Here is a 25,139-nt window from a genome sequence, read left to right as displayed (position 1 = left end):
TCTGTAAGATAAGACTCAGGCATGCCAAATTCATTTTCTCTGCTTAGCCAGAAGGGCAGTTAGGAGTCAGTCTATTCAACAGGCTCTAGATCACAGGCCCAGGTCTCTGTCTGCATAAACGACAGTTCTCATAGGCTTGAGAACTGATTCAGGACCAGTAAGGTTCAGTGGAACGCCAGACGCCGGTGGTCCGAGAAATGGTCGATTTCCTGTCTAGTTTCACTGGAGCCAGAATCAGAGAGATGGGATTGTTTTGGAATTTGGGTTGTTCTCCTTTTTTCCATTTGTGGAAACGTTCTGGTGCATATTGAAAGCAATTCACTCTTCAGCCCTGAAGCTATTTCACACATCAAAACGGTTATTGAGCATTTTTACATGCAAAAGCAATAAACATGAATGTTACTCAAAAAAAAAGAAATAAAAATCTGACATTCAAATACTTAGGCAGAAACCACTGTCCAGCCATGACATGTTGAGGAAAAAAAATCACGGTTGACTGTCCCACAGTAAAACAGCATATTAGATGCTGATGAACTTAATGAGTGGAAGCCTATCTCGATTTGGCTGCTCTTCTAACCAAATGTATCTGCATGCAATTGACTGCTAGAGATTGACTCCAACAAATGGCCTTTGGGGACAGGACTTGGTTTTGATCCTCATTTCTGCACCCTGTGCTCGCCAGCTGTGCTCCAGGTGTTGGGTTTGATGTGTTGGGTTGAATGCAGAACGACTCCTGGGCTCTCTTCACTGGAAAAGATGGAGTGGAGGTTTTACTGCCCAATTAGCAGGAGGGATGCTGGGTGCTGTCGCAAAACTGGACTGGAGGACAAGGTTCATAAATCTCGGTTATGCACAAAATGCATGTGAGGCTGCTAATTTAACTTGGTTAGATGGAAATATACTTGATTATCGTTACATATATGATCTACTGAAGATGTATGCACTTTCCAATTTGAATGATATCTTCAGCCAAACAGGGGATTCCCTGGGGGTGGAGGAGAGTTGAACAAGGGAACATTCTGCCATTTTTGGTGATGTGTGGTGGACATTGGAGAAGCGGTCAACTCCCACAGCCACTGGTCCAACACCAAAACCAAACAAAGGTGTGCACATAAAGCCAAGCAGTGCCATGCTGTCCTTAAAGACGACCAAATATTGTGTGGTGCTCCATGGACCAATTTGATTTTGGAAACAGTCCACGAATGCAGACTTTTCCAGAGATGCTTAGAAGGGTGAATTCTCTGTCTCAAAACTGCTTTTTGACTTTTACAGAGACATCAGTCTATATGCCTTTTAGGTTAGAATAAAAGGTTAGAATAACTATGCACTGTGTAGCAGCACATGGTAAGATGGTTTATTATTATATGTGCAAAAGGGTGCATTACTAGCAGAAAGCATATCAATGGATAACTGAATAAACTCACAAACATAACTGTCGAACATGGAAAGCTAACAAAAGTTTTTTGTATTGGTTAACTTGAGTAGCTCCTTGGCCTGAGCAACGTCTGGACAACACACAGGGAAGCAAATCTAAGTGAAGTGCTAAAATGTCACCATACATATTACTGCTTGAACCAGTGCCCATGAGCTGTTGTGCTGTAACTGGCAACATTGCACAGGATCACAAAGGAATCTTGGACCAGCCATTATCAGTCTCTTATGTTTGTAGAGCATTTGACTCAAATCTGTTCATGACAACTTTACATCAAAAAGTAGGCAAATAATGCATCCTATTTACAGAGTTAATTTACAAAATATAATCATCTTTATAAAATGCATATATTTAATATCTTTTTTGTACAAATGTAACAAAAGCTATACGTTTCCTTTTAAAACAGTCCGAGTCACTTTGAATGATCTCAATCCACCTTTTACATTCGAACCAGTGCGCAGAAGGAGCATCCTCTCTGAGGTAGACTTCCTTTTCCTATAGTCCTTGTCTTTTAAGAATGGAATGGAGAGGGAAAGCTTGTTCAGGCTCCGCCCACATCGCTATGTGCACGACTGAGAGCCGAGGTGCTCCTCTGGGGGCCCGCTGCCCTCTAAGGGCTGGTCGACCACACCGCCGTCCAGGTCCCATGGGAGCGGTCGGGATGCGGGGTCCTCTTCATGGTCGGAGTCTGCATCGAGGGGCGCGTGCAGACTCTCACAGAGAACCTCTTCATCACGAGGGGCCTCCACGTTGAGGCCCACGTAGGCCTCTCTCTGATGCCTCCATGGAACTTTACCAAATGTTCCTGAGAGAGAGAGAGAGAGAGAGAGAGAGAGAGAGAGAGAGAGAGGGAGCAAAATTAGGGATCACTGTGTCCGGTGACCTTACACCACTCCATAAAGAACACAAAAGCTATTTGAACTCAAAACAGCAAAGAAAATTGAGAGAAGTAAACACAAAAGTAAACAACCACAAAAAAGCACAGAAAATATCTGGATCAAGGTTCTTGCTTTCTTAAATTATCTAATTTAAGCACCACAAAAAGCCAAAGACAGCAGAAACTGAGCTGCACATTCTTGGCAAATGAGGCTGATATGATCTCATACCCTGACTCACCCATGTAAGAGCCTGAGGACAGCTGGAGCTGACCACACTCCGCCCCCTCACACTCCCCAGGGCAGAGGCACTCACTCCGCAGATGTGGGGACCCGTGCAGCCCCCCGGAAGGCAGCTGCATCAGCAATCCGGGCCCCGTGTAGTCAAAGGGATCAGAGGCTAGTGAGGGTGCCCAGGTGTAAAAGTCTCTCTTCTTTGCACTGGGCAGGGAGGCGCTGTACGAGTCTCTGCAGACAGGCCGCTCTGCAACACAGCCTGGGGATGAAGACACGAGACACCACGTCATCATGGGGGACATGAAGTATTACAATGTCACAGGCCTGCAAACAAATGTGTTCATTCCTTATGTGAAAAAAACAGTACCTGTGTATGGGTCTGTGGGCTCTGGGCCATACATATTGCCTCTCCTCAGTAATGAGCCGATTGGCCCTTGGTAATGGCAGAGTAGTGGATCAATGGCTGCCTCCATATCTGCTTCACTTCCTGTATCAAGCTGGCAGAGACCTGTGGGTAATGTATACACTCATCAAATCATCTTATTTAATTAGCAAGGCCAAGACAAAAATATTAAATAATCCAGCATGTCATATCATGGATGCCCAAGCCCTGAAGTACAATTCTTCTCCAGATGGCACATGGGAGTTATTTTACCATTCATGTCTTTAGGTTGCATGTAGAATCCTCCCACGGAGGAGCTCATGTATTGGTGGTTGCTGCCGCTTTCAGAGGGCACGTAGCCATCCTGCCGCTCTGCCAAAGTGCCCTGTGAGGACAGGTAGCTGGGAATGTCCGCAGGCAAGTTGGTCTCATCTACACAAAGCACAAGAGTGAGCCATCCACATATACCCACTGAAGTGTGCTGATAGTACACCAGGCAAACAACAATTAGGGTTAATAAAATGACCCCAATTCCCTGACTGAATCATTACTGCAACCTCCTTTCAACTAATGAGACTTTTCATAGCCGTGAAGAGGCATCAGCTGGTTCAGCTCAGTGGCAGTGGTGCTGACCTGTGTTGGTGACACTGCAGTCTTCGTTGCGTCTGCGTGTGTGATAGATGATGACCACCCACACCAGCGACGTCCCAACCACACAACACACCACCGCGATGATGACGATGCCCACGGTGGTCCAGCCGTCCTCCTCGGACACGCCGCCTGAACCCAGCAGGCTGCTCCCCGCCTGGCCCGGCTCGCAGTTGGGGTTGGGCAGGACGGCCAGGCGCACATTGCCTCTCTCTGTGCCCAGCGGGTTGGACATCTCACAGGTGTAGGTGCCAGCATCGCCCTCCGCAGCGTCCACGATGATCAGGAGCTGGTTTCCAGCAGCGAAGAAGTGTCGTTCAGTGACCACTAGGGGGCTGTCGTCTTTTGTCCAGTTAAGTCGTGGAGGGGGACTTCCTCCAGCAATACACTGGAGCACAGCCGTCTCCCCTGTAGCTGCTGTGCGGTCCACCAGCGGCCGTAGGAAAGAGGGAGTTTCTGTAGGAATTCCAGACAACGGGTCACAGTTAGAGAGTGGATTAGCAGAAAGACATGTAAAACAACCAACACAGATGGTTCCAACAGATAATGTAACTGCAGCTTGCTACTGTAATATGCATGTTATTGAGAGACTTTAGACAGTGAAGCAGGTAAAGTAGCCAGGAAGTCAGTTAATAACAGTGATTTTATACAAGAATGTTGCTCCTTCTTCTTTAAACAGAAGTGGAGCAAGCCACTTACCCAGAACGGTTAGCGTGGCGTTAGCAGATATCGCCCCAGCTGTGTTCTGGGCAGTGCAGCTATATACACCGATATCCTCCGTTTTCACATCCACGATGAAGAAGACGGCATCACTGGGCATAACGTGCATCCGCCGTTCTCTGGCAGCTGGGAAGTCAGTCCCGCCGTCCTTCTGCCAGGCGATCTGAGGACTGGGGTGTCCCGTGGCCGCACATTCCAGCCGGGCTGTGGCTCCCGCACGGACAGTCAGGTCCATGGGCATTTTGGTAAAGGAGGGCAGCACTGAGGGTCAAGATTGGTATCTTATTAATAAATGCAAATCCCAAACCCAAAAACAATAAGCTAAATCAGCAACTTTTAAATTAAATCTTACACACTGAATCACCATACTGTAGGTTCCAAGCTCAGAACTTACTGTGAACAGTGAGCTTAGCCTTGGCGGAGTAGGTGGAACCAAAATGGTTGGAGATGACGCACTGGTATCTGCCCTCGCTGGAGGACTCCACATAGCGCAGCTGAAGAGTGCTGGTGTACTCGGTGACCTGGCTGCCCCCGGGTGAGCGGACATGGACCTGGTCCTGGATCTCAGTGTTGCTCAGGGCCTCGTTGTCCTTCTTCCAGGCAAACGTCATGGGGGAGTCACTGGAGCTGGCCGCTGAGCACACGAAGCTCACGTTCGTGCCTTTGATGGCCGACTGTGTCTCTGGTTGCATGGTGATCTGCGGCTTGGGGAAGTCGTCTGTTACCAAAGAAATAGCAAAAGATTTCAATCCGCTTCTACAACGCAAGAATTTATCTGAGGTTGAACATATCTTCAAAAGAAAACTTATCCAACTAACAAGAGATCTTAACAGTAAATTCTTTACTATTTCAAATTTTCCAGCTTATCCAGCATAAATGCAGCTTGGACAGGTCCAACACGCCACAGGTCCACTCACCACACACAAACTCGGCGTGGTTGACGTCAAAGACGCTCTTGGACTTCAGCTGCTGTGGATGGGCACAGCTGGCATTGACCAGGGGCAGGAAGGCGTGTTCTGCCACCCACTGCGGGAACCACTTCAGCTGGCAGTCGCACAGCAGGCTCGAGGTGTTCAGGTGCCTGGCGGAGTGCAAAGCAAAACAAGAATGAGGCTCTGCTGGCAAAAAATCCAGCGTGAACCAAGGGCAGCAATCGCTGGACTTTTGGATGGTCTTGGACTCCGACCAGCAGACTAACACACAGAATGTAGTTTCGCTTTACAGGTAACAGTTAAAGCAGTCCCCCCTTTTTAGTAAAGGGAAAAAGACTTCTAAAGCAAATCAGACATTTTCTACTAGTGAACTAACCACAAAAAAAGTAACAAGATGAGCCATAACTGCTTTTAGTCAAGCATTTTTCTGCCTCTTGGAAACTGAATCCTCCCTATCAGATACACTTAATTCCACAGTGAAATAGTGATCTATCCAGATGTTACCGCCAAGCTGGTTGGGCAGAAGTTGTACTTACAGCTCCTCTAGTTTCTTCATCTGGGAGAAAGCGTTACCTTGAATGGACATGATGGCGTTGTTGCTCAGGTCACTGAGTTAACAGAAGGCAAAGGAGAGTGGTTACACAAACAGCAACTACCACTGAGCTGTTTAAAACAGCGCTTTGGACAGTACTGAGCACTCTGTAGTGCTTAAAGTACTCACAGCTGCTCCAGCTGCTCCAGGCCAGTGAAGGATTTCTTAGTAACAGATCGAATCCGATTCCCTTGAAGAAACCTGAAACAGAGAGCCAGGTTAAATTAAAAACAAACATCACTTTCCACATAAAAGCTTTTACAGATGTTTTAATCCATGTACCATTCTATTAAGATGTAATTACAGGATCTCACAATCCTCCCAAACTCACAATTTCTTGAGATTGTCCAGTGCAGAAAAGGGTCCATTCATGTCCTCAATGGTCCAAGAAATTTCATTGTACTTCAGGTCCCTTTAGACAGCACAGGTGAGAAATCAGATCTAAACCACATGGGTAAATTCCACACCCTGAAACCTGAGCTGGCAGATCTCATTACGCTACCCTGTCTGTGTTTGTGTGAAGGGAACGGAGACAGAAATTAACTATAAAAGACCCACACAAACAAAAACACTAGCCATTTACCACACGGAAATATTTGGCTACTTTTATCAAGCTTTAACATTACCAAACAATTACTTAAACACAGTGTGATCTATCTACAATTTGTGTACAAGAGATCCATAATGACTTAAGCAACTTTTTTACAGGTTAGACTGCACAGAATATTTGAGTATACCTTACACTTAAACATGCTAAAACAGTACTGAAGTGTAGGTACGTTCAACAAAACATCAGTTAAGGTAATAATCTAAATCCCATTTCCACCATGGGCTGGATCAGGGGCTCCTACTTAATCCCAACCCCCTCCACTTTGCCCCTTTTAACTGCTTCCCAACAGCTAGTAGTCATCTTCTGCATGCCTAGTTACAAATCACACCCACACCCCCACCCGCCCATCCACCCGCCCACCCACCCTCTCTTGACCTTCACGCTCCACTACCATTTGGTTCTCTTTAAGAGTAGGGCCCATGGAAGGGCTATCAGGTTTCTGAACTCAAAGGTATGCCATAGGGATTTACATATGTAATATGCTAATCCCTGACAGATAGAAAAAAATGCAACTGGGATGTCTGGTTTGTAGCACTGCGACAGCTACATAGTAAAATGAAAAAGAAAAAAAAAAAAAAAAAAACAACAGCAGAGTGAGCAGAGCGAGACCAGAGTGAGCAGAATGAGACCGGGGTGAGAAGAGTGAGACTAGAGTGAGTACAATGAGAGATCTAAAGTGCCCCAGGTGCCCATGGCAGAGGTTACACCCCCGGGGCCTTCAGATATCACGTGGAAAGTGTCACACGCCTCTGATCAGATGCATGGAGTGAAGGGGTCCACTCACAGTGTGTGGAGGAGGGGGAGGCCACGGAAGGCACCATCGGCAATGAAGCTGACCCGGTTGTGTGCGATGGAGAGCTGTCCGAGCACACTGAGTCCGGCAAAGCTGCCCTCCTCCAGCCGAGCCAGCTGGTTGAAGCTCAGGTCCCTGGGAGAGGTGAGCAGACACAGCCCCGGTGAGACACACAACTCAGGGAGACACACACCACATGCACCAATACAAAAAAAAAACAACAGCTTGGTGATCCTGCTTTGGAACATGCTCAAATATTTGCAACCTATGTATCAGAAGCTTATGAATGGTTGGCATCTGCAGACAGTACTGGCATAAGTAAGGATAAAAGACTGCTGAATATTTAAGAGAAAATTTATTTTATGCATGCATATAAAGTAATGAGTAATATTAGTGTTGCCAAAAAAACTGCAATGCTATGAAACAGAACACTGAATCTCATGCTTAAGTTGGATGTATCCTTTTACCTAGGCACCTGTAATGCTATAAAATACACAATAGGATCATTTTACCTAGGCACCAGTAATGCTATAAAATACACAATAGTTTGTCAATGTATTATCAAGAAATACAAGCTAGAAAAAATACAATTAGTGCAGATTAATGACCATTTGCCTCCCTGTAATGATGTGATACAAGATTACTGTGATATAACCTTCCCCAAATTATGTCAAATTATGTCAATGAACCAGAAAAGCTTTATGTTCAATTAGGTTCAATCTCACCCTTGAAGCAGCAATGAAGAACAGAGAGAAGGGAGAGACAGAGAGAAAGAACAAGCAGCCTCCATCAAAACATGAACAACTCCACTGACCCTCTCACATGGGTCTCACATGCTCGGTCAAGGCCATAGTATACCTAAACAAAAGCACATTTCTCAGCTTGCTCATTATCAAGCCACAGTCCACCCCCACCCTGCCCCCCACTTCCTCCTCATATTTGAGGCATTAAGGGAGAGGTCACTGACCCACCCCAGTGTTGCTGCTTTGGCAGACACAGGACTAGGTAAGCAAAAACTGCAAGAGTGGAATAGAGCAATAGAGTTATGAGGCACCAGAGAAAAGGGCAGACTGCAAACACACACAGGGACATACAGACAGTCCGATAATGGACATATGGAGACATGAAGACACGGAGACAAGATCATATGGAGACACAGAGACACTGATATACAGGGACATGGAGACACAGGGACATGGAGCCTATGACATACAGAGAAATGGGGACACGGAGCTTGACATACGGAGACATGGAGACACAGGGAGAAGCAGGAGTGACCAGGACAGAATGAAGCGTGTCACTTACAGCTCAGCGAGTTTCTGGCAGAATTCCCAGGCGTCTGACCTGATGCGGCTGATGGCGTTGTGAGCCAGGTGCAGCTGCTGTAGGGTGAGTAACCCATACAACCAACCCTTGCTCACCTCCGTGAGGTTGTTGTACTCTAGCTGCCTGCTCACACATGTACACACACACACACACACACACACACACACACACACACACACACACACACACACACACACACACACACACACACACACACACACACACACACATTACTTCTCACATTACCTGTGCATATGCACCATTTATGGTGATAATCCAATATTCATTTATGCATCTTTATAATCAGCAATGCAATCAACAAAGTGAATTCCCAAAATTTACATAACCAATCAAAATCTGCTCTGCAGTTAGCAAATCAGCTTTGCCCCCGCTACTGCTCGGCCACTCACAGGACTTCCATGCTGCTGAGGCCCCAGAAGGCTCCATCCATCAGTCGGACCAGGCCGTTCCTCTGCATCTTCAGCGAGCGCAGTTTGTGCAGGCCGTGGAACGTCAGGCCCTCTACACGCCGCACACGATTCCTGCTCAGGTCCCTGTCGGTCACACAGACAGCATCACACGCTTTTACCGGGGGCTGCCGGTATATCTGTGCGGTTACTGAGATTGTTTAACGGACACAAATTCTCAGGGTTTTCTCTGGGTTTGGTTACCGATCAAACTTGGAAAAGAGGGTTAACATACCAGCAGACACCAGACGTGAAGTACATTTTACCAGCAGCTTGCGTTGTCTGTAGCCATTAAGGGGTGGGTTGGTTTTACAGCTACTTACATGTGTTGAAGATTGGGGAGCTGGAAGATCTTGGCAGGAATGGTGTTCAGACGGTTCCTATTCAGTCTCAACACCAGCAGGGTGCTTGAGAGGTTGTTAAAGCAGCCATGCTCCAACACAGAGATACGGTTGTTATTCAAGTACCTGAGGGCATATAAAAACGAAGCTTAGAACTGAAATAAGGAAAAGGGGGAGATGCCCTTACTAAAAACCTCATCAATTAACACATCAAACTCATTAAAGCTACTGAAAGAGCAAACCCAACACCAACCCTGTTCAAGACTTGTGAGGTGATGTCAGTTTTTTCCTGCGATATGATTACACATGGTAAACACAGCTGACCTACTATAAATTTCCATGGTCAGAGGCTGGTTATGTCCTCTCTGAAGGGAGAAACCACTCACAGGTTTTTCAGGGGTAGAGCGGGGAAGGATCCAGCTCTCACTTCCACTAGATTGTTATTGCTAAGGTCCAGCGTCTCCAAGGTGACCAGCGGTTCGAGCTGCTCCGGCGATATGGCCAAGATCTTGTTGTTAGCCCTGAAAACAGATGGTCCGTGGGTCGAATTAAATTCCAGAAGAATCCATTTCAATAATAATGGTCAGTGGGCTCATGTTTCCATGCTTACGTGAAGAAAAGGTGATGTCTCACTTTAAACACACCACAAGGACACCAGCTTATGTCGCCCTTAGTCACGGATTTGGAGAATTCCATGCTGTGTGTGTGGGTGTACATGCGCTTTGGACTAACCCATGTCAGCGTGTCACGCAACAGGTCAAACAGCCGCCTGCTTGAGTGCCATGTTATTTTGTTTATAAGGTAATTACTTACAAGGTATTTAAAAAAAAACTGCCAATTACTTGGTTGATGAATACCATTCCCTCAGTGAAAGCAGGCCATGCCTGAGACCAGCAATTTCCTGGGTTGCACTCCTCCTAAATTGCAGTGCACGAGCTGCCTGAGTTATAAACAGAGACTGTACAGTGCTGCCTGTGTGCGCGTGTGTGTTTATAAGTGAGAAATGTCTTAAAGGCTCCCTTAATAAGAAAAGCATTTAATAAATGAAAAGATAAATAGAAAGATGATGTAGTGAAAACATAAGGGTTTGTAGGTGGAATTAAATCTGAAATCTGAGTTTTAAGATTTAATGATGATGTTGGGGATGATAACTGAGGGATAATGCAACATTTTTTCCACTGCTCCAAGTTTGTAAGGCATAGCACATTTCTTTACCAACGTTCCGCTTCACCCAAACCAAGAGAGAAAATGAAGGTTGGCTTGGAACAAAACCAGAGGTGCACATGAACACACACACACACACACACACACACACACACACACACGGAGGGGGAATGAGAGGGAGACAGAGCGCCTGCCAGAACATGCCAGTGTGGCCCCTCCCCTTGGCAGGCTTGGAGCTTAGCGGTTGGGTAGACGGTTGCTGGATTGGTGGGGAGGGGAGTGAGGGTACAGACCCTCAGCAGATCCCCCTCAGCCTAGGCTCATCTGCAGTAGTCCAAAACCCATTTCTAGACATCCAGTACACAGTACCCAGTAGACACTGCCCCCGTAAACACTGACCCAGCCTCCCTCTCACCTATCCCACCTCTGTTCCTCTCCACGGCTGCCCCTCTATTGCTCAGAGAAACGAAAAAACAACAAACAGTATGGTCCAGCTGTCAGCGGAGGCAAACCACCCACAGAAACGCTACAAGCCGGCCCTTTGTGTGCAGATTTGCACAGGGCTTTGCATGCACGGCCGCCTGTGTGTGAGCATACAAAAGGGGCACACACCACCTGGGTCTGTTTTCACCTTCCCCTCCTGGCTGCCACCATGCTATGGGCCGTCCTGAATTTCCAGTTTCCACGTACACACACACACACACGTACACGTACACACACACACACACACACACACACACACACACACACACACACACACACACACACACACACACACACACACACACACACACACACACCCCATAAGGGGGTGTGTGAGCATTCCAGGCCTCATAAAAGCCCTCCTGGCTGTGCAGGCCTTGGCATCACTGGTGCTGCAGTCTGTGCCTCAGACATTTTGGCCAAATGCTTATCTGAGCAGCCAAAACCAAAACTAAACACCCTGCACTGCCTTTGCTACAGGGGGCAATGAAGCTGGCAAGATACATATCCAGGGCAGCACAGCTGTTTTAACACCAGGCCCCATATACGGGCTTGTTTTTGAGCTCTTGATTACCTGTCCTCGGAGCTCAAACGGAAATGTGGACTGACTAGGAGCAAATCAAACTGGAACATCAAAGTATTCTTCTCCATCAGGCCCCTGAGGCTGATATTCTGTGCCTGATATCACTAACCACTTTTTAAAATCTGCACTAACTGCTGAAATGGAGGAGGCTGATTGCTCAACTTCAGAGGTTCTGTGCTACATCAAACTCCCTCCCTCCCGAAGAAAGGGAAAGACCCTTAAGAATGGCTTTGGTTTTTTTACCTCTTACTTTCTCTCCAACATCCATGCAGAGATCTAATGACAGCTTTTCAAACCTCAGTGTGTGTGTATAGGTGTGTGTGTGTGTGTGTGTGTGTGTGTGTATACAGAAGAGTTCCAAACCAGCTTATCTCTTTATCTCCCTCTCCTTGCCGTCCTGAGTGCAGCCAAACAAATGGAGCATTGTGCCTTCCTAATGCGCACACTTCAAATTTGTTCAGCCAATTTTTGGCAAATAAGCTCGTTATGCATCATTACTTTAATCGTTTCAGGCCTTGGCCTGTCAGTCTCAGTCGCGGCTACATCTATTTTCACACACACAAAAATTGACAACTTACTTGAGTATTTAGGGTACATGTAGGTCATAGCTAAGGGCACTGTTGCCCTGGGAAACTATTCTATGTACAAATATGCTATTAGTATGTGTGTCATGTTAAATGCTTGCATAATAGATCCTACATAAAATATATTTTTACTGTGGAGAATGTTTAAACAAAATCTCTTCTCATGTTTACTGCTAATTCAGCTATTTAAAAGATTTTTTAAATGATCTTGTGCAAAAACCTTGGTTTTAAAATCACATGCCACGCACGACTGTCGTGGAAAAAACAAAAACTCAGAGTCAAAATTAATTTTGGCATCCTTTCCCAATTAAGTCAGGATCGCGTTGGCAACTAAATTAATGGGACGGCCTCATACGTGTCTTCCTACCCCCAACCCCATTTTTATTAAAGTCCACACATCCAGCCCCCCATCCCCCCATCATGGTAGAAGGGGGAGGGGAGAGGGGGGAATAGAAAAATGCTAGAGTATCGAATAGCACTTAGTTCTTATTTAAACAGTAAGGCAGACACAGTGGCAGCTCCCATTGCCTCCGCTGACCCCAGAGCTCAGAGAAAAAACAAATGCCAATAGCTCTGCAGCTGGGAGCAATTCACTCATCATCATTTTAATTAATTGAACAATTTCCATGGAATTTGGTGGTGTGTGTGAGAGAGTGTGAGAATGTGCATGTGTTTTTCCCCAAACTATTCAAATGATGCCTGTTTTTTTTTTTTAAGTTAATTGAAACCAGTCACATTATTCCGTAATGTGAATAAATTATTGCGGCTTGTTGAAAAATGACTGCTAATATGGTATGGTAAAAGTATATTTTAAACATTTATATTTTTAATATAAAACTGACAACTGTGGAACATCTCTGTTGCACACATTTTTGCATGAAGAAACAGCTTAAATGGGATTTTTTAACTGTTCTTATAATGTTGATTAGAGTTGCCATTTTTGAGAACTGCAGAACTAGTTGACAATGAAATGCATTATCTCATTAACTGAACCTTCAGCAGGGCTTGTCTGTACAGTATGTTACTGAAGAGCTAATAATTCTTAATGCATAATATTTTTTGCAATAATAAAATTGTAATTTGCAATATTGCAATTCCAAGAATTAAAAGTTCCCATATTCCCTTCTTAAGGTCTAAAATAAGTCTTAAACATACAAAACATGTTTTGTTTTTAACATTTCATGACTTGGAAAACAAGAAGAATTAGGAGAGCTGGAACCCTCTAAGATCGTAATATGAGTGTGGGCCTCAGACTCAGTGTGAGGGGCTTCTGACGCGCAGTGAGGAGACGCACGCCCTCTTCAGCTGGCACAGTAAACCATGATTCTTATTTCAGGCGCCACGGCTAGGGAAGGAGTCATCAGATGGCTGTGCCAAGCTCTGTTCTCCTTCCAATAGGAAATACCACACACACGCACTCAAAATCAGATAGATTTTCTGCTGGGTCTTACAAACTCATGATTTTAAAAAGACGGTGTGTGGTAAAAGTGTAAAACAAATAAAGAAACTGCTGACTCTTGGTGTTACAGAAAGAGATGAAATCAAACAGGATGTCTCATCTGAGAAGACTAATCATTTCAAACTTCTTTGGCACACTGCTACATGAGTGGTGAGGGCCATTTTCACTCTTCTCACACTTAAACAAGCTCATCAACAGATCTGCTGGAAGTCAAGAGCAGCCATGATCACCTTCTTTCAGCTCAACAATGCTTTCATTTTCATTTACACCTGCATGCAGGAGTTATGCCTGTGTGTGAGAAAGAGACATAGGGAGTGAGGAGGTGTGGAGAAAAAACACACACCAACGCGGGTCCACACCTGAGCAGCCTTCGGCGGTAGTCCTGTCTCATGTCACAACATGTTGGCTCTGAGTTGTGGGGTGGATATGATGTCTAGCCTTTGGCTGCACTTTATAATTGTATATGGTGTCTAGCCCTTCACCTCATCATAAATGATGTGTCAGCAGATTAAACAATATATACAATATATACAATCTCAGGATGAAGCTTAACCACACACACACAAACTCGCAGGCAGAAAACCACTGGGGTAACTTCTCAATTTCACCATTTGCAGTTCAACCAACTGTTTTTTTTGCAATGACTCATGTTCCTTTCATTAATAGGGATCCATTTAGGAGGTTAAGTAAAACATTTCCCGAATCCTCCAAATTCTTAAGTGAAATTGAGGATTTTGATCTATTATCCAAGTTTTACAAAAGTGTACAAGAGGTTCAAAAACTCTTGGTAAAATACATGTTCTTTTTATCTTGTTTTGATTTAGATGTTTAACAAGGATATTCATTTTATTTAAAAATAATTTCTTTATTTTTATTTTTTATAAAAGACCCTAAAGAACCTACAAAAGCAGAAAAGGTTGCAATTTTCTAAGTTACAATTTAATGAACATATCCATTTTTATTTATCTACTTTAAAAAGTCAACAATAAAAAAAAAAAGCCAAAATATTACTGACCATGACAATCAAGAAAAGGGCAAAGCAACATCATGTAAATATGTGACTAGACTTTGGCCAGTCTGTGATTTTGCTCATTCTGTAACTTTGGTTAGTCTGTGACCAGTTCTACAGACCCTGCAGCTGACACATAACATTAAGTAAAGTGACAAGCTGACTAACCAAAGCTTGTCAGCAATGGTGGATGAAAAAGGCCCAACCCGACAATTAGCCGTTTCAAGGCTCCAGTGCTCAGCCTACTCAATCAAAGCCAGGTGACAAAGGTGACGAGCACACAAACATGGCACATGAAAGAACATGGCCTCTGGAGAGAGACCGCATACTCACAGAACAAGGGTGGTGATGGTCCTGGATAGAAGGCCAAACTCTGGTATCGTCTCCAGTTCGTTGTTATTCAGCCTTCTGCAATGTGAACATGAAGTAATAATTTGTTAGATGTGGTACACTGGAGAGAAGCTGCAACATGGCTGTAGACAGGCTTGTTCAGTTTGGATTCGGAGGACAAAGGATACTTACATTTCACTCAGATGTGGCAGACTAGTATACAGCACTTCAGGAAGTGTTCTCAGTTTGTTATGGCTTAGGTCCCTGTGAAGAAGAGGCAGCTGTCAAAGGTGGGCAAATTCATAACATGGTGCCTTTCAGCATGAGCTACACAGATTAGCTTTCAGGTCAGATGTGTGAAGACGTTTCCATGCCACTCAATAACAACTGGTCTGAACAGCACTGTAGAGCAACTGACTGGCCACCAAGAACCAAGCTTCTACTCCAGCACTATTAATGTTTTTTACCTTCATCCGAAAAAGATATTCCAAAGAAATGGACAGTTTGTGCACTTACTAATTTCTACAATCTTCAGTGGATCAAACAAAGATTGTCCATATTATCTTTTTAGAAGACTTGGGATTACCAGGGAATTTTTTTATTTTGACTTTCCATGACCGTCCCTAAACCATTTTCTTTACACAACACAAGTTTACTATACATGAAAGTATCTTTGCCCTTTCTATCATTTGACATATACACTGGTAGTGCACATGGTATCCTCATTGAAGAACAAGCTACAAGCCCTCATATATTGTAAACTCTGAGTGCTGAATTATTCAGGTGTCCTACCATTGAACATGTGCTCATATGCTAACACGCCCATGCCCGGCTAACACAGGTTTCGTATTGACATATAATGATTTATTCCTCATGTAACTTTACAGCTGAATCTGAAAGAGCCCTTGTCTTTCATCGCAAATGAAGAGTCCCTGCCTCCCTTCCCCCTTTTTTCATACATGGAGAAGGTGTTTGATCTTGTATAGTAAATGTAGTTTAGCAGGACAAAGCTGCAGAATCTGACTGTTCTTCCCAGGTGCCAAGTCCCAGGTCTCCTGCACAGCAGCATGGGGTCCTGAGCTTCTCTGCCTCTGCCGCCTCTGCTGAATGCTTCACAGTTTTGCATTTAATCAGCTGATACTCTGGTCCCAGAATTAACTTACAATACCCACCGTGAGACATCAGCAGGGGAGAAAACACTTAGCCACTTACACTAGATTCAATTTCTCAGATGGATGGTCTACCTCCACCTTATTACTGCAGATATTATTTTACTAATACTGAAGCTAAGATGTAAAGCTGTTAAAATGTTTGTATCCAGTTCTGCTGGATGCATTAGTTTGCTAAGATGAAAATATTTCCTAAAGTGTCAATACCTGTGGTAACAAATCGATCTTAAGCAGACCATCAGCTGATATGGGGAAGGGAAAGACTGAAATTAGAGTGCCACCCCCCCCCCCCCCACCCACCCACCCGTTTTGTAGCAACCAGTTGAAAACAGGCCCTAAAGGAGGAGTAAGGCTGTTGGAGCGAGACGAGAAGGAATCTGTGCTGAGGAAAATCTGCACTGGAGATCCTGACGCTGTGCTCCATCTACGCTGTGGTTCCAGACCCCTCAGCTGGGGCCTGCCCTCCCCATCTGGACTCCATCAGCACAAGCACAGACCGGGTGGAGGGGGGAGTAACTAGCTCCTAATCTATTCACAATGCAGAGGGAACGAGGGTGGACTTAAGTTTCTATAGCCCCCTCACCAAGACTGAGTTTGGCCCCCAACAAGAGTTTTACTGGAATTTCACATGGTGGAAAATAAGAAGGCATTTGCAGCCATTAACCATCCTTGAATCATCATCATTATAATCATCCTCTACTTAAGAAACATAAATAAATAGCGCATGCAGGATTCCAATTTATATAGAACAGTACACATTGTTTTCCAACAAACCGAAAAACAAGCTGTCATAAATCTACAGCTGAATCTATAAACTCGAGTTATAAAAAGTTACTGTAACGTGATAAATCAGGAACTTTTACAGGATCACAACACTGCGCCTTGTACACTGGGAACTCCCAAGGGGAGAGGAGTTGCACACAGAGGGGCAGATAAAGTGGTGTGTTTATCACACTCAAGCTTCCTCTGGAAATTCATATCGTAAGTGGATCAGATAAGAACGCTGCTGCATGTATATGCTTCTGACTGGACTGTTAGTCACTGTTAGTACACAGCTGGCGGTGCCAAACGGACGAGAGAAGCCAGCACGTCCAGCCTCTTTGTTATGATAAGATAGGCATGTCTGTGCTTACATGTTAGTTTATGGGACACTTGGGCCTGCAGTACAATCAGAGTGGAGGGGCACTGAGAACCAAGTGCTGATCTACTTTTTCCTCACCTTCACAAGCAGCAGTGCTAATGTCCACAGCTCACTTTGTCCCAGTGTTACCTCACAATGCTACATCACAAAGGCTCATTAAATTACTGACAGAGTGGGCAAAGGTCTCTACCAATGCATGTTACAGCTGAATGTTCCAATTGCGGTAGTTACTGTAGTAGTTCAAGTTGTTTAGGTTAGTAAATCATAGGCGTGTAATGTAGACATAATATAGTCTCCTTGAGAGAAGCTCTCGAGATCTCATATTCTTCACACCAGCCAATGGAAGAAAAAAAACCTTTCCAGATTTACATCATGTTTAGCCAGATTCAACTTTTAGACTTGAAAATGGAAAGTTGGATGATCTGAAATACATGCATTCGCTTTATTACAAATTTATTACATAATTCCAATTAAGTGACGAGAACTTTAGTAGCTACATGATTTCAGTTTATCCATTTGTTTGATGTGTTTCTAAAATATTACAGTTGTTATCTGTAAAACTGTATTTACATATCTATATATTTTAGTCAATTTAACATTCAATAAATGTACTCTTTTGAAAGTTCTAAATGTAATAAGCTAAGAATAACAATTACATTTCTTATAGCACACATGCTAGATTACAACTAAGCAAAGTTTATCTTCCCCCCATATCTGTCATGCTGGTAGAGAGAATGGGGTTGCGGCCTTATTTTCTTCTCCCCTTTCTCTCTGCCCCACCTCATTCCCTCGCTTCCCTCTGTGAGAGTTACACAATCAGACCTCCTTAACGGCTCCCACTGCCAGGTGAGCTGCTAATTCAGCAGAAATAATGAGTCCTGGGGAAAACAAAGGCCTGGCCCACCGAAGGCTTTAAGACGTGTCAGAGAGTCACTCATAAATTAGCATGGCGTAGCACAAGGAATTTCCCCCCCTCAGCTGTGGCTTGTTTTCAGTGGTGGAGTGAAAGGAGGAGTCTGCTTCTGGCACAGAAAACTTTCCAGACTTTTTTACTGTGATGCCAAACAGTTACACACAAAAAAAAAAACTCTCACAGAGAAGATCCAGCATTTTAGACTTAAAACCTAATTTTTGCTTTTATTTCAATATCTGTAGGTGTATCAAGTAAGGCACTCACTTAAGCAGAGGTATAAAAAAGACTGGTAGAAATTTTGGCTTTCTACGTTGGACGTATATTCACGTAGAAGACAATGCATGCTTACTTAAAAATTCTTGTGAGCATTTTAGTGACAATATCTACACTACATTTTTATGTAAATTAATACTGAGAGAGTGAAGAAACAAAATAATTCTGGATTATTTAATATAGGAAAGTGTAGTAATGTGAGCAATGTTGAAAAAACAGTTATCCAGTCGCCAAATATGTACTTCTCCACTTCTACTGCAAGTCCCTTTGAAAGCATAAAATATTACCACATGGCGCTACATAGGACACAGAAAGTAAGGACAGAAAGAGAGACAGAACGGACCACATTTCTAAGCGTTCACATGAAGGGTTCGCTCAGTGTCCAGATCAGTAATCACAACTATTGCGACAACATTATAACCACATTACACTTGTTTTGAAGGCCACTTTGTACATCCAGTTGTGCTTTTTTCATATAAAACACCAGCAATGTGGCCATACGTCGAGATATCACATACGAACTGAACAAGACATGGGATAATTAAATAAAACCTTGAGGTGACTATGTCAGCTTTTAAAATTTGATCGTTCCTCCATGGATGGCTGCCGTTCATTCTAGGCCACTTTAAATTTTAGCTTAATCACCGCTATGTGTATAAAACAAGATAAAACAAGTATACAGCAGCAAAAACGACATATATCGTTGTTTCGACAAGTCTACACGATATAAGACGGTCCTCTTATTTCACGTCAAACGAGGGTGCATTCACAATCTCGCCAACACATGGGATTACGCCATATATCCACTGTGGTTTGTTATACGTAGTTTGGTTTAGTGATTTAAAATGAAGAGTTCTACACCCAATGCAATTTTCTTATCTGGGCAAGATTCTGTAACTCAAATCGTAATGCAGCCAAATGATAAACTAAATAAGCGAGCAATTAACAAACGTATCAAGAGTTTAACTTACAATTGCGTTATCCATGAAGGAAGGGTCTTAGGAATTGACCCTTTGGTCAGTCGGCTACAGTCCAATAAAGTACCGATACATGTGCAAGATGTAGGACACGGCTCTGTATTTTCAGTATTTCCAAATACGAGTACAGCCCAACTGAAGAAAAGCAAAATGACTGCAGACCTTGCAGCGCTTAGAGGCTGCGGAGCAGCGGACATTTTGACACAGTAAAATCACTTCCAAGCCCTCAGAATCAGTTCTTTTTAGGTTTCGAGCAATCCAGTACATTCAAATTTCCAAACCATCAGCAGAAAAGCCGTCGGTTGTATCAGAAACTTTAAGCAGGTTAAGAATATGCGATCGTTTCAAATTAAACAAATGCGGTGTTATTAGTCCTACACCTCCAATTCTCCATCCTCGTGAAACTTTCGCTCCCAACTTTTCCACTTCGAAGTAGTTGAATAACATGGACCAACATACCACACTCCCCCGTACAGCGCGCCTATTGGCTGAAATACACTACGCTCCAGTAAAGGTAGTTTAGTGAAGGATTCTGGGTAACGTAGTTTTAATCTGTAGTATAGCCGGCGCAAGATAAAGACGACGGCGCTTATACAATTTATGCGATTGTACTTATTCTAGAGTAACAGAGGGAGCAGTGTAATAACAGTCGGTCACTTGTTCTAAAATTAAAAATATATAAAGCTAACAAACTCAGAGTTTAGAGTGGTGACATTTTCAGCAGTCATTAGAGTTTCAGTTTGGGGATTCTTTATGTTCTCAATTAAAGTTGTATCTACTGCGAAATCTATTCAGGCAATTACTCACTTTATCCAGTTTGCAATTTGGAGTGAATTATTTCTGAAATCGATCAGTAAAAGTTATTTAGTCTGTTTGTATTTTTTCTTTCCTTCTTTCTTTTTCAAACTTATTGCAAAATGTTTTGTCTGCTACAAAGAAGTAAGAATTTACATGCAGAATTTTCATGAGAAGTTATTTACAGAACTGCAGGGATTGGCTTGTGATATTAGCATATGATAGTTAATGTTCATGTTGATCTGGAAAAGTTATATGTTAAAAGGTTTGTGGCACACACACCAATATAAAGTAACATGACTTGTCTAGAAACGTTATAAATACAGAATGTCTGCCATAGGATAACACATGAATAACCCCAACCAACTTTATTTGACTGGAGGGGACTCACACACTGAAGCAATCATCTAAGGTACGGAGCTGTAGTGTATGAGGAAGGAGTGTAAAGCAGTTTCCCCTTACTTGGTGATTGATTCAATCCCTTGAGGACATAGTTTGACTTGAGGTTTGGTGTCGACCTGGAGGGGGTTGGGGTGGAGCTGGTAGGAGTAGGATGGATTGGTACAAACCTGCATGAGCATGCATGTATTTGCTGGTACACTAGGCCTGCGTGGCCTGAGTTAGCCTAAGGCTGCAAGCTTTTTTTCTTCCGAACACTTTCCTTATGCTGGTCTAGAATCAGTTCTATGCCAGCTACAAGACCAAATCAATCATCAGCTTTCCCCGACATGCTCCATGTGATAAAAGGAAAAAGAAAAATAACCTAATAAAGCCAGGCATTGAAAATTAAACAAAGCACTGCAACATAAAGGTATTATTAGTAGCATCTAAAACCCCACACACAATCTCAAACATGTAAACACACACACACACACACACACACACACACACACACACACACACACACAGTGACAAATACGCAAACACACACTCACATACACACACAGTGCCAAACACATACACACATAGACCCCACACACAGTGTCAAACATATTCTCACAGACTGCATGCAGAGTCAAACATATTCACATAGAACCCTAACACAGTGTCAAACACAAACACACACACACACACACACACACACACACACACACACACACACACACACACACACACACACACACACACACACACACACACACACACACACACACACACACACACACACACGGTGGTAAACACACACATACACACAGTGTTAAATACAAAATACACACATACAGAAGCTCCCACACACAGTATGACTGTAAATACACACACACACACACACACACACACACACACACACACACACACACACACACACACACACACACAGACCGCACACAGCGTCAAACATACTGTGTTCACTACTCCTCCACTGTGTTCATATAAATGGAAAATGTCAGCGAAATTCATTATTCATTATATAATGAAACAACTTTATTTATTATTTACGAAACTTAAATTCAATTGATTAACAATAGCAATATTGATTACAATAATATACTTACTGTACTCTAAATGTGTGTACACTGTATTAGTGCACAATATTAGCCTGTAAAGATCTCCCAGTATTTTGACTGTAATTCTCTTTGCAACTTGCATATTGTCTGTGTTTCCTTTTAAAAACAGTATTTCACTCACACACTAACCAATGAATGTTGTCCAGAACAGATCGCACCCCCAAATCTTCAGAAAGTGGAGCCCCCCCAAAGTCCCTGCCAGGTATTTTGGAGCATGTCCCAGGCTCTGGCTAAGGACCCCATTACCCACTGCCAGGTTTAGGGGTGGCCACATGCCAGTCATTATACTCGGAATAGCCAAGTTAGTAAAAAATATTTTCCCAGAATGCTTCACGCCAAGAAGCTTTTTCAGCCAGTAAAAACATAAGCTGATGGGTGGTACTGAGGGATGGGGGAGGGAGAAAAAGGAGGGGCATTCTTTGCAGGTGATGGCAGGCAAACAGTGTTTACACTTAAATATTCAACCAAATGTGTGGTAGAAGGGCATTTCTGTTCTGTAGCAAGAGAGGTGCAGAGAGACGTTGTGTCTGCCTCACAAACTCACTGGTGAAGCCACTGGCTTTAGAACTGCTGTTTCTGGCTATGCAGAGCTGCAAGAGAGAAAGTCTGGATGGAGTAATGTAATCCACTGCATTCTGGACCTGATGAAAGATGTCATGATAATATCGCAGGTTTAATCTTATGAACCTGGGATATGCTTAGTCACTGCACGTTCCTGTTTTGCTGGCATAGACTATGTCTCATATTTGGTTTTAGTAGCACAAATGTTACCTGAATTACACTACTCACTTCACAACCCAATGCATATGGCTGCAATGTATATTTATCTTAAAGTGTACCTTCGACAGAACACTTGAGGAGTCGAGGACACTCGAGAGACTGTGCCACTCTTTGCCTTCATTAACGTGGCTATTGGATCAGGCACCACACGTGAGCCTTCCACAATATCTGAATTGTGTGCCAATTTTTGAGGTTATATACTCATGTGCGGTTGTTGATGATGGGTGGGTGAATGTGTAGAAGTGGTCTGTGTGGCCATTGCCCATAACAAGCCAGAGAGCCAAAACAATATATACTCTGTGCCTGCCTCACGTGGCTTATGAAGAGATCAGTGTTCACACACATACCTGGTGGGTATGATACATGCCTCATATAATTAATGTAATAACACACTGAATCATTGAATATAGTCTCCTGGGGCAATCAGCCAAAATGTTTAGCCACTAGACCTCAATCCTATTAGTCCATAATGGAATACAGCACCACTCTTACTGACCCACTTGTTAGGTTCCACAGGACAGAACAAACTGCTTTTTCAAAAGCTCCTTGCCTTTACTATACACAGCACCATGATAGTGCTCTAGCAGTCGTTTGTGACAGGTCCTATATTCAGCAGAGTGGACCATATCAGGGAGGTTGGCCAGGTAGATGGAACCAATCTGGATTCTGGAGATCGTAGTTCAGGAGAGGATTATGGCAACTGCCAGTAATCACGGATACTTCCTCTGATCCTCATGGTTACCCAGACTGATCCAGCCACACTGCAGAAAGAAGAGGCATGGGAGGTCAACCATAGCCATACTAGATTCTTTAACTCATACAAATTATGTCAAATAAATGTCAAGTCAAATAAATGTAAATAATTCTTATCATTAGACACTTTAACAATTCTCACTTGCACTGTATTTGTTATTTATGACCACAGCTTTTCCATCTCCTCCCTCACGTAACTACAATACTGAAGGAACTTGATTTTGTGTAAAAAATACTTTTTAACCATGGTACACAGGTACATTTTAACTCAAACATGAACTCAAATGTAGACAAGTTTGTTTGCTGCTAAAATAGATTTGATAGTTTGTTTTGATACATTTGTTTTAGTTAAGCAAACCATTCAAAGTGGTTGTGATGGCCTATGTCAAGAGTTTGAGTTTCAGTAGCCAAGCAAATGAAAAGGTAATTGCAGATGGACATTTGTGTGAAAACACCAGCAAGTTCCGCAACAATGTCCAAACTGTTGATTGTAGTCAGGAACAATTATTTTGATGGGACTGTCCTTCCCAGCTTTAGAGGTAGCAGAAAGGATGCAGAAATACTACAAACACACTAAAGCTAAGATATGATTGGAAGCTGGTGTATTATACTATATATATATATATATATATATATATATATATATATATATATATATATATATATATATATATATATATATACACTTTATATTAAACCTCTGCTGACAAGTGTGGAAAGATGTCTGGAAAAAAATGTCCATAAGCCCACCAGATGATCCTCAGAGCTATCAATCTTCTCAGACAGTTAAGCAGGATAAAAAGAAAGACAAAAAAGAAATGAGGGTGTGAAAGAAAATGACAGAACTTCTGCCAGCAATGGTAACGCCCCTGAGTGAGCCCGGTCCACCATTATTAAAAGCCCCCTCAGGACCCCAGTGAAGACAAAGTGATGATGCATCACCTCTTTCTAAATAAATGGGAGAAACTGGCAAAGCTTTACAGTAGAGTTGTGGAGACGAATCATCTGGTGTGTGTGTGTGTGTGTGTGTGTGTGTGTGTGTGTGTGTGTGTTGTGGAAAAGTGGGTGACTGCTGCTCACCATCAGAGAGCACTACGCTACAGATGAGAGTATTCTCATTCCCCTACCCATCTGACAGGTTTTGTCCTTACATTAGTTACACTAAATTCGTTTAAAGCAAGTTTGGAGTGAGCACAGTTAGACCTCTTCAGACCTCTGTGCAGTTGGTGTTCTGTGATTACAAAATGCAAAAGGTTGAAGATCTTTCATGTGAGACATAACAGCAGAGATTAAAATAATATCATCATGGTAAGAAGAAGGATATAGGACACTTTAATGAAACCTCCACTGGTGTTTTTAGATCAGAAAAAAAGAATATCAGTCTGTCATTTCAGAAATAACTTGTCTTGGCACATCTTCAGAGCAACAATTCTGCAATAATTTATTAGAAAATACTGGATATGTGTGATGAAATAATAAGAAGCTTGTAGACTACATATTTTCTTCTCACCCTCAAGTTTCCTGAAAACGTGGTATCTGCAACGGAGTCAAACTCATTGATAAGAGAATGCCAGCTGTTAAAACACTTTGAGGCAGTCAAACCCTATGTGGTCCACTGGTCAAGGGGTTAAGTAGTGGGGGTTATTTAGATGTGTAAACACACACCTCTCTTCTCTGTTATCATCTGTTTGGTTAAGAATTGCTTGAAGTTTTCCATCCATTAATGAAGGACAAGTTACTTGATTTGAAAAATATTTAGCTATTCAACCCTAAAACCAACTGGAACAAGCTGCCAGTATTAACTTAAAATCTCAAACACAACAGTAACAAATTTAATCAAATATACTACAAAGTTTAAAAATATTT

General features: G+C 43.0%; 1 protein-coding gene across 1 annotated transcript; it reads right to left on the bottom strand.

Annotated features, from left to right (window-relative positions):
* Positions 1–1,332: 1,332 nt before the first annotated feature.
* Positions 1,333–19,885, bottom strand: lrig3 (leucine-rich repeats and immunoglobulin-like domains 3). Its single transcript, XM_077006440.1, has 19 exons — positions 19,435–19,885; positions 15,160–15,231; positions 14,971–15,045; positions 9,742–9,876; positions 9,338–9,481; positions 8,958–9,101; positions 8,527–8,670; positions 7,213–7,356; positions 6,150–6,230; positions 5,948–6,019; positions 5,763–5,834; positions 5,212–5,375; positions 4,689–5,012; positions 4,274–4,555; positions 3,560–4,030; positions 3,200–3,358; positions 2,912–3,052; positions 2,549–2,803; positions 1,333–2,237 (listed from the first exon to the last, which is right to left on the bottom strand). Exons 1-19 carry the CDS (start codon positions 19,635–19,637, stop codon positions 1,993–1,995), a joined length of 3,327 nt encoding a protein of 1,108 aa, XP_076862555.1. The 5' UTR covers positions 19,638–19,885; the 3' UTR covers positions 1,333–1,992.
* Between the last annotated feature and the right edge of the window lie 5,254 nt (positions 19,886–25,139).

Source organism: Brachyhypopomus gauderio, chromosome 5, assembly GCF_052324685.1.
Source record: "Brachyhypopomus gauderio isolate BG-103 chromosome 5, BGAUD_0.2, whole genome shotgun sequence".
NCBI classification, from domain to species: Eukaryota; Metazoa; Chordata; class Actinopteri; order Gymnotiformes; family Hypopomidae; genus Brachyhypopomus; species Brachyhypopomus gauderio.
Note: the sequence above shows the minus strand (reverse complement) of the source record. Positions and strands in the feature narration are given on the sequence as shown.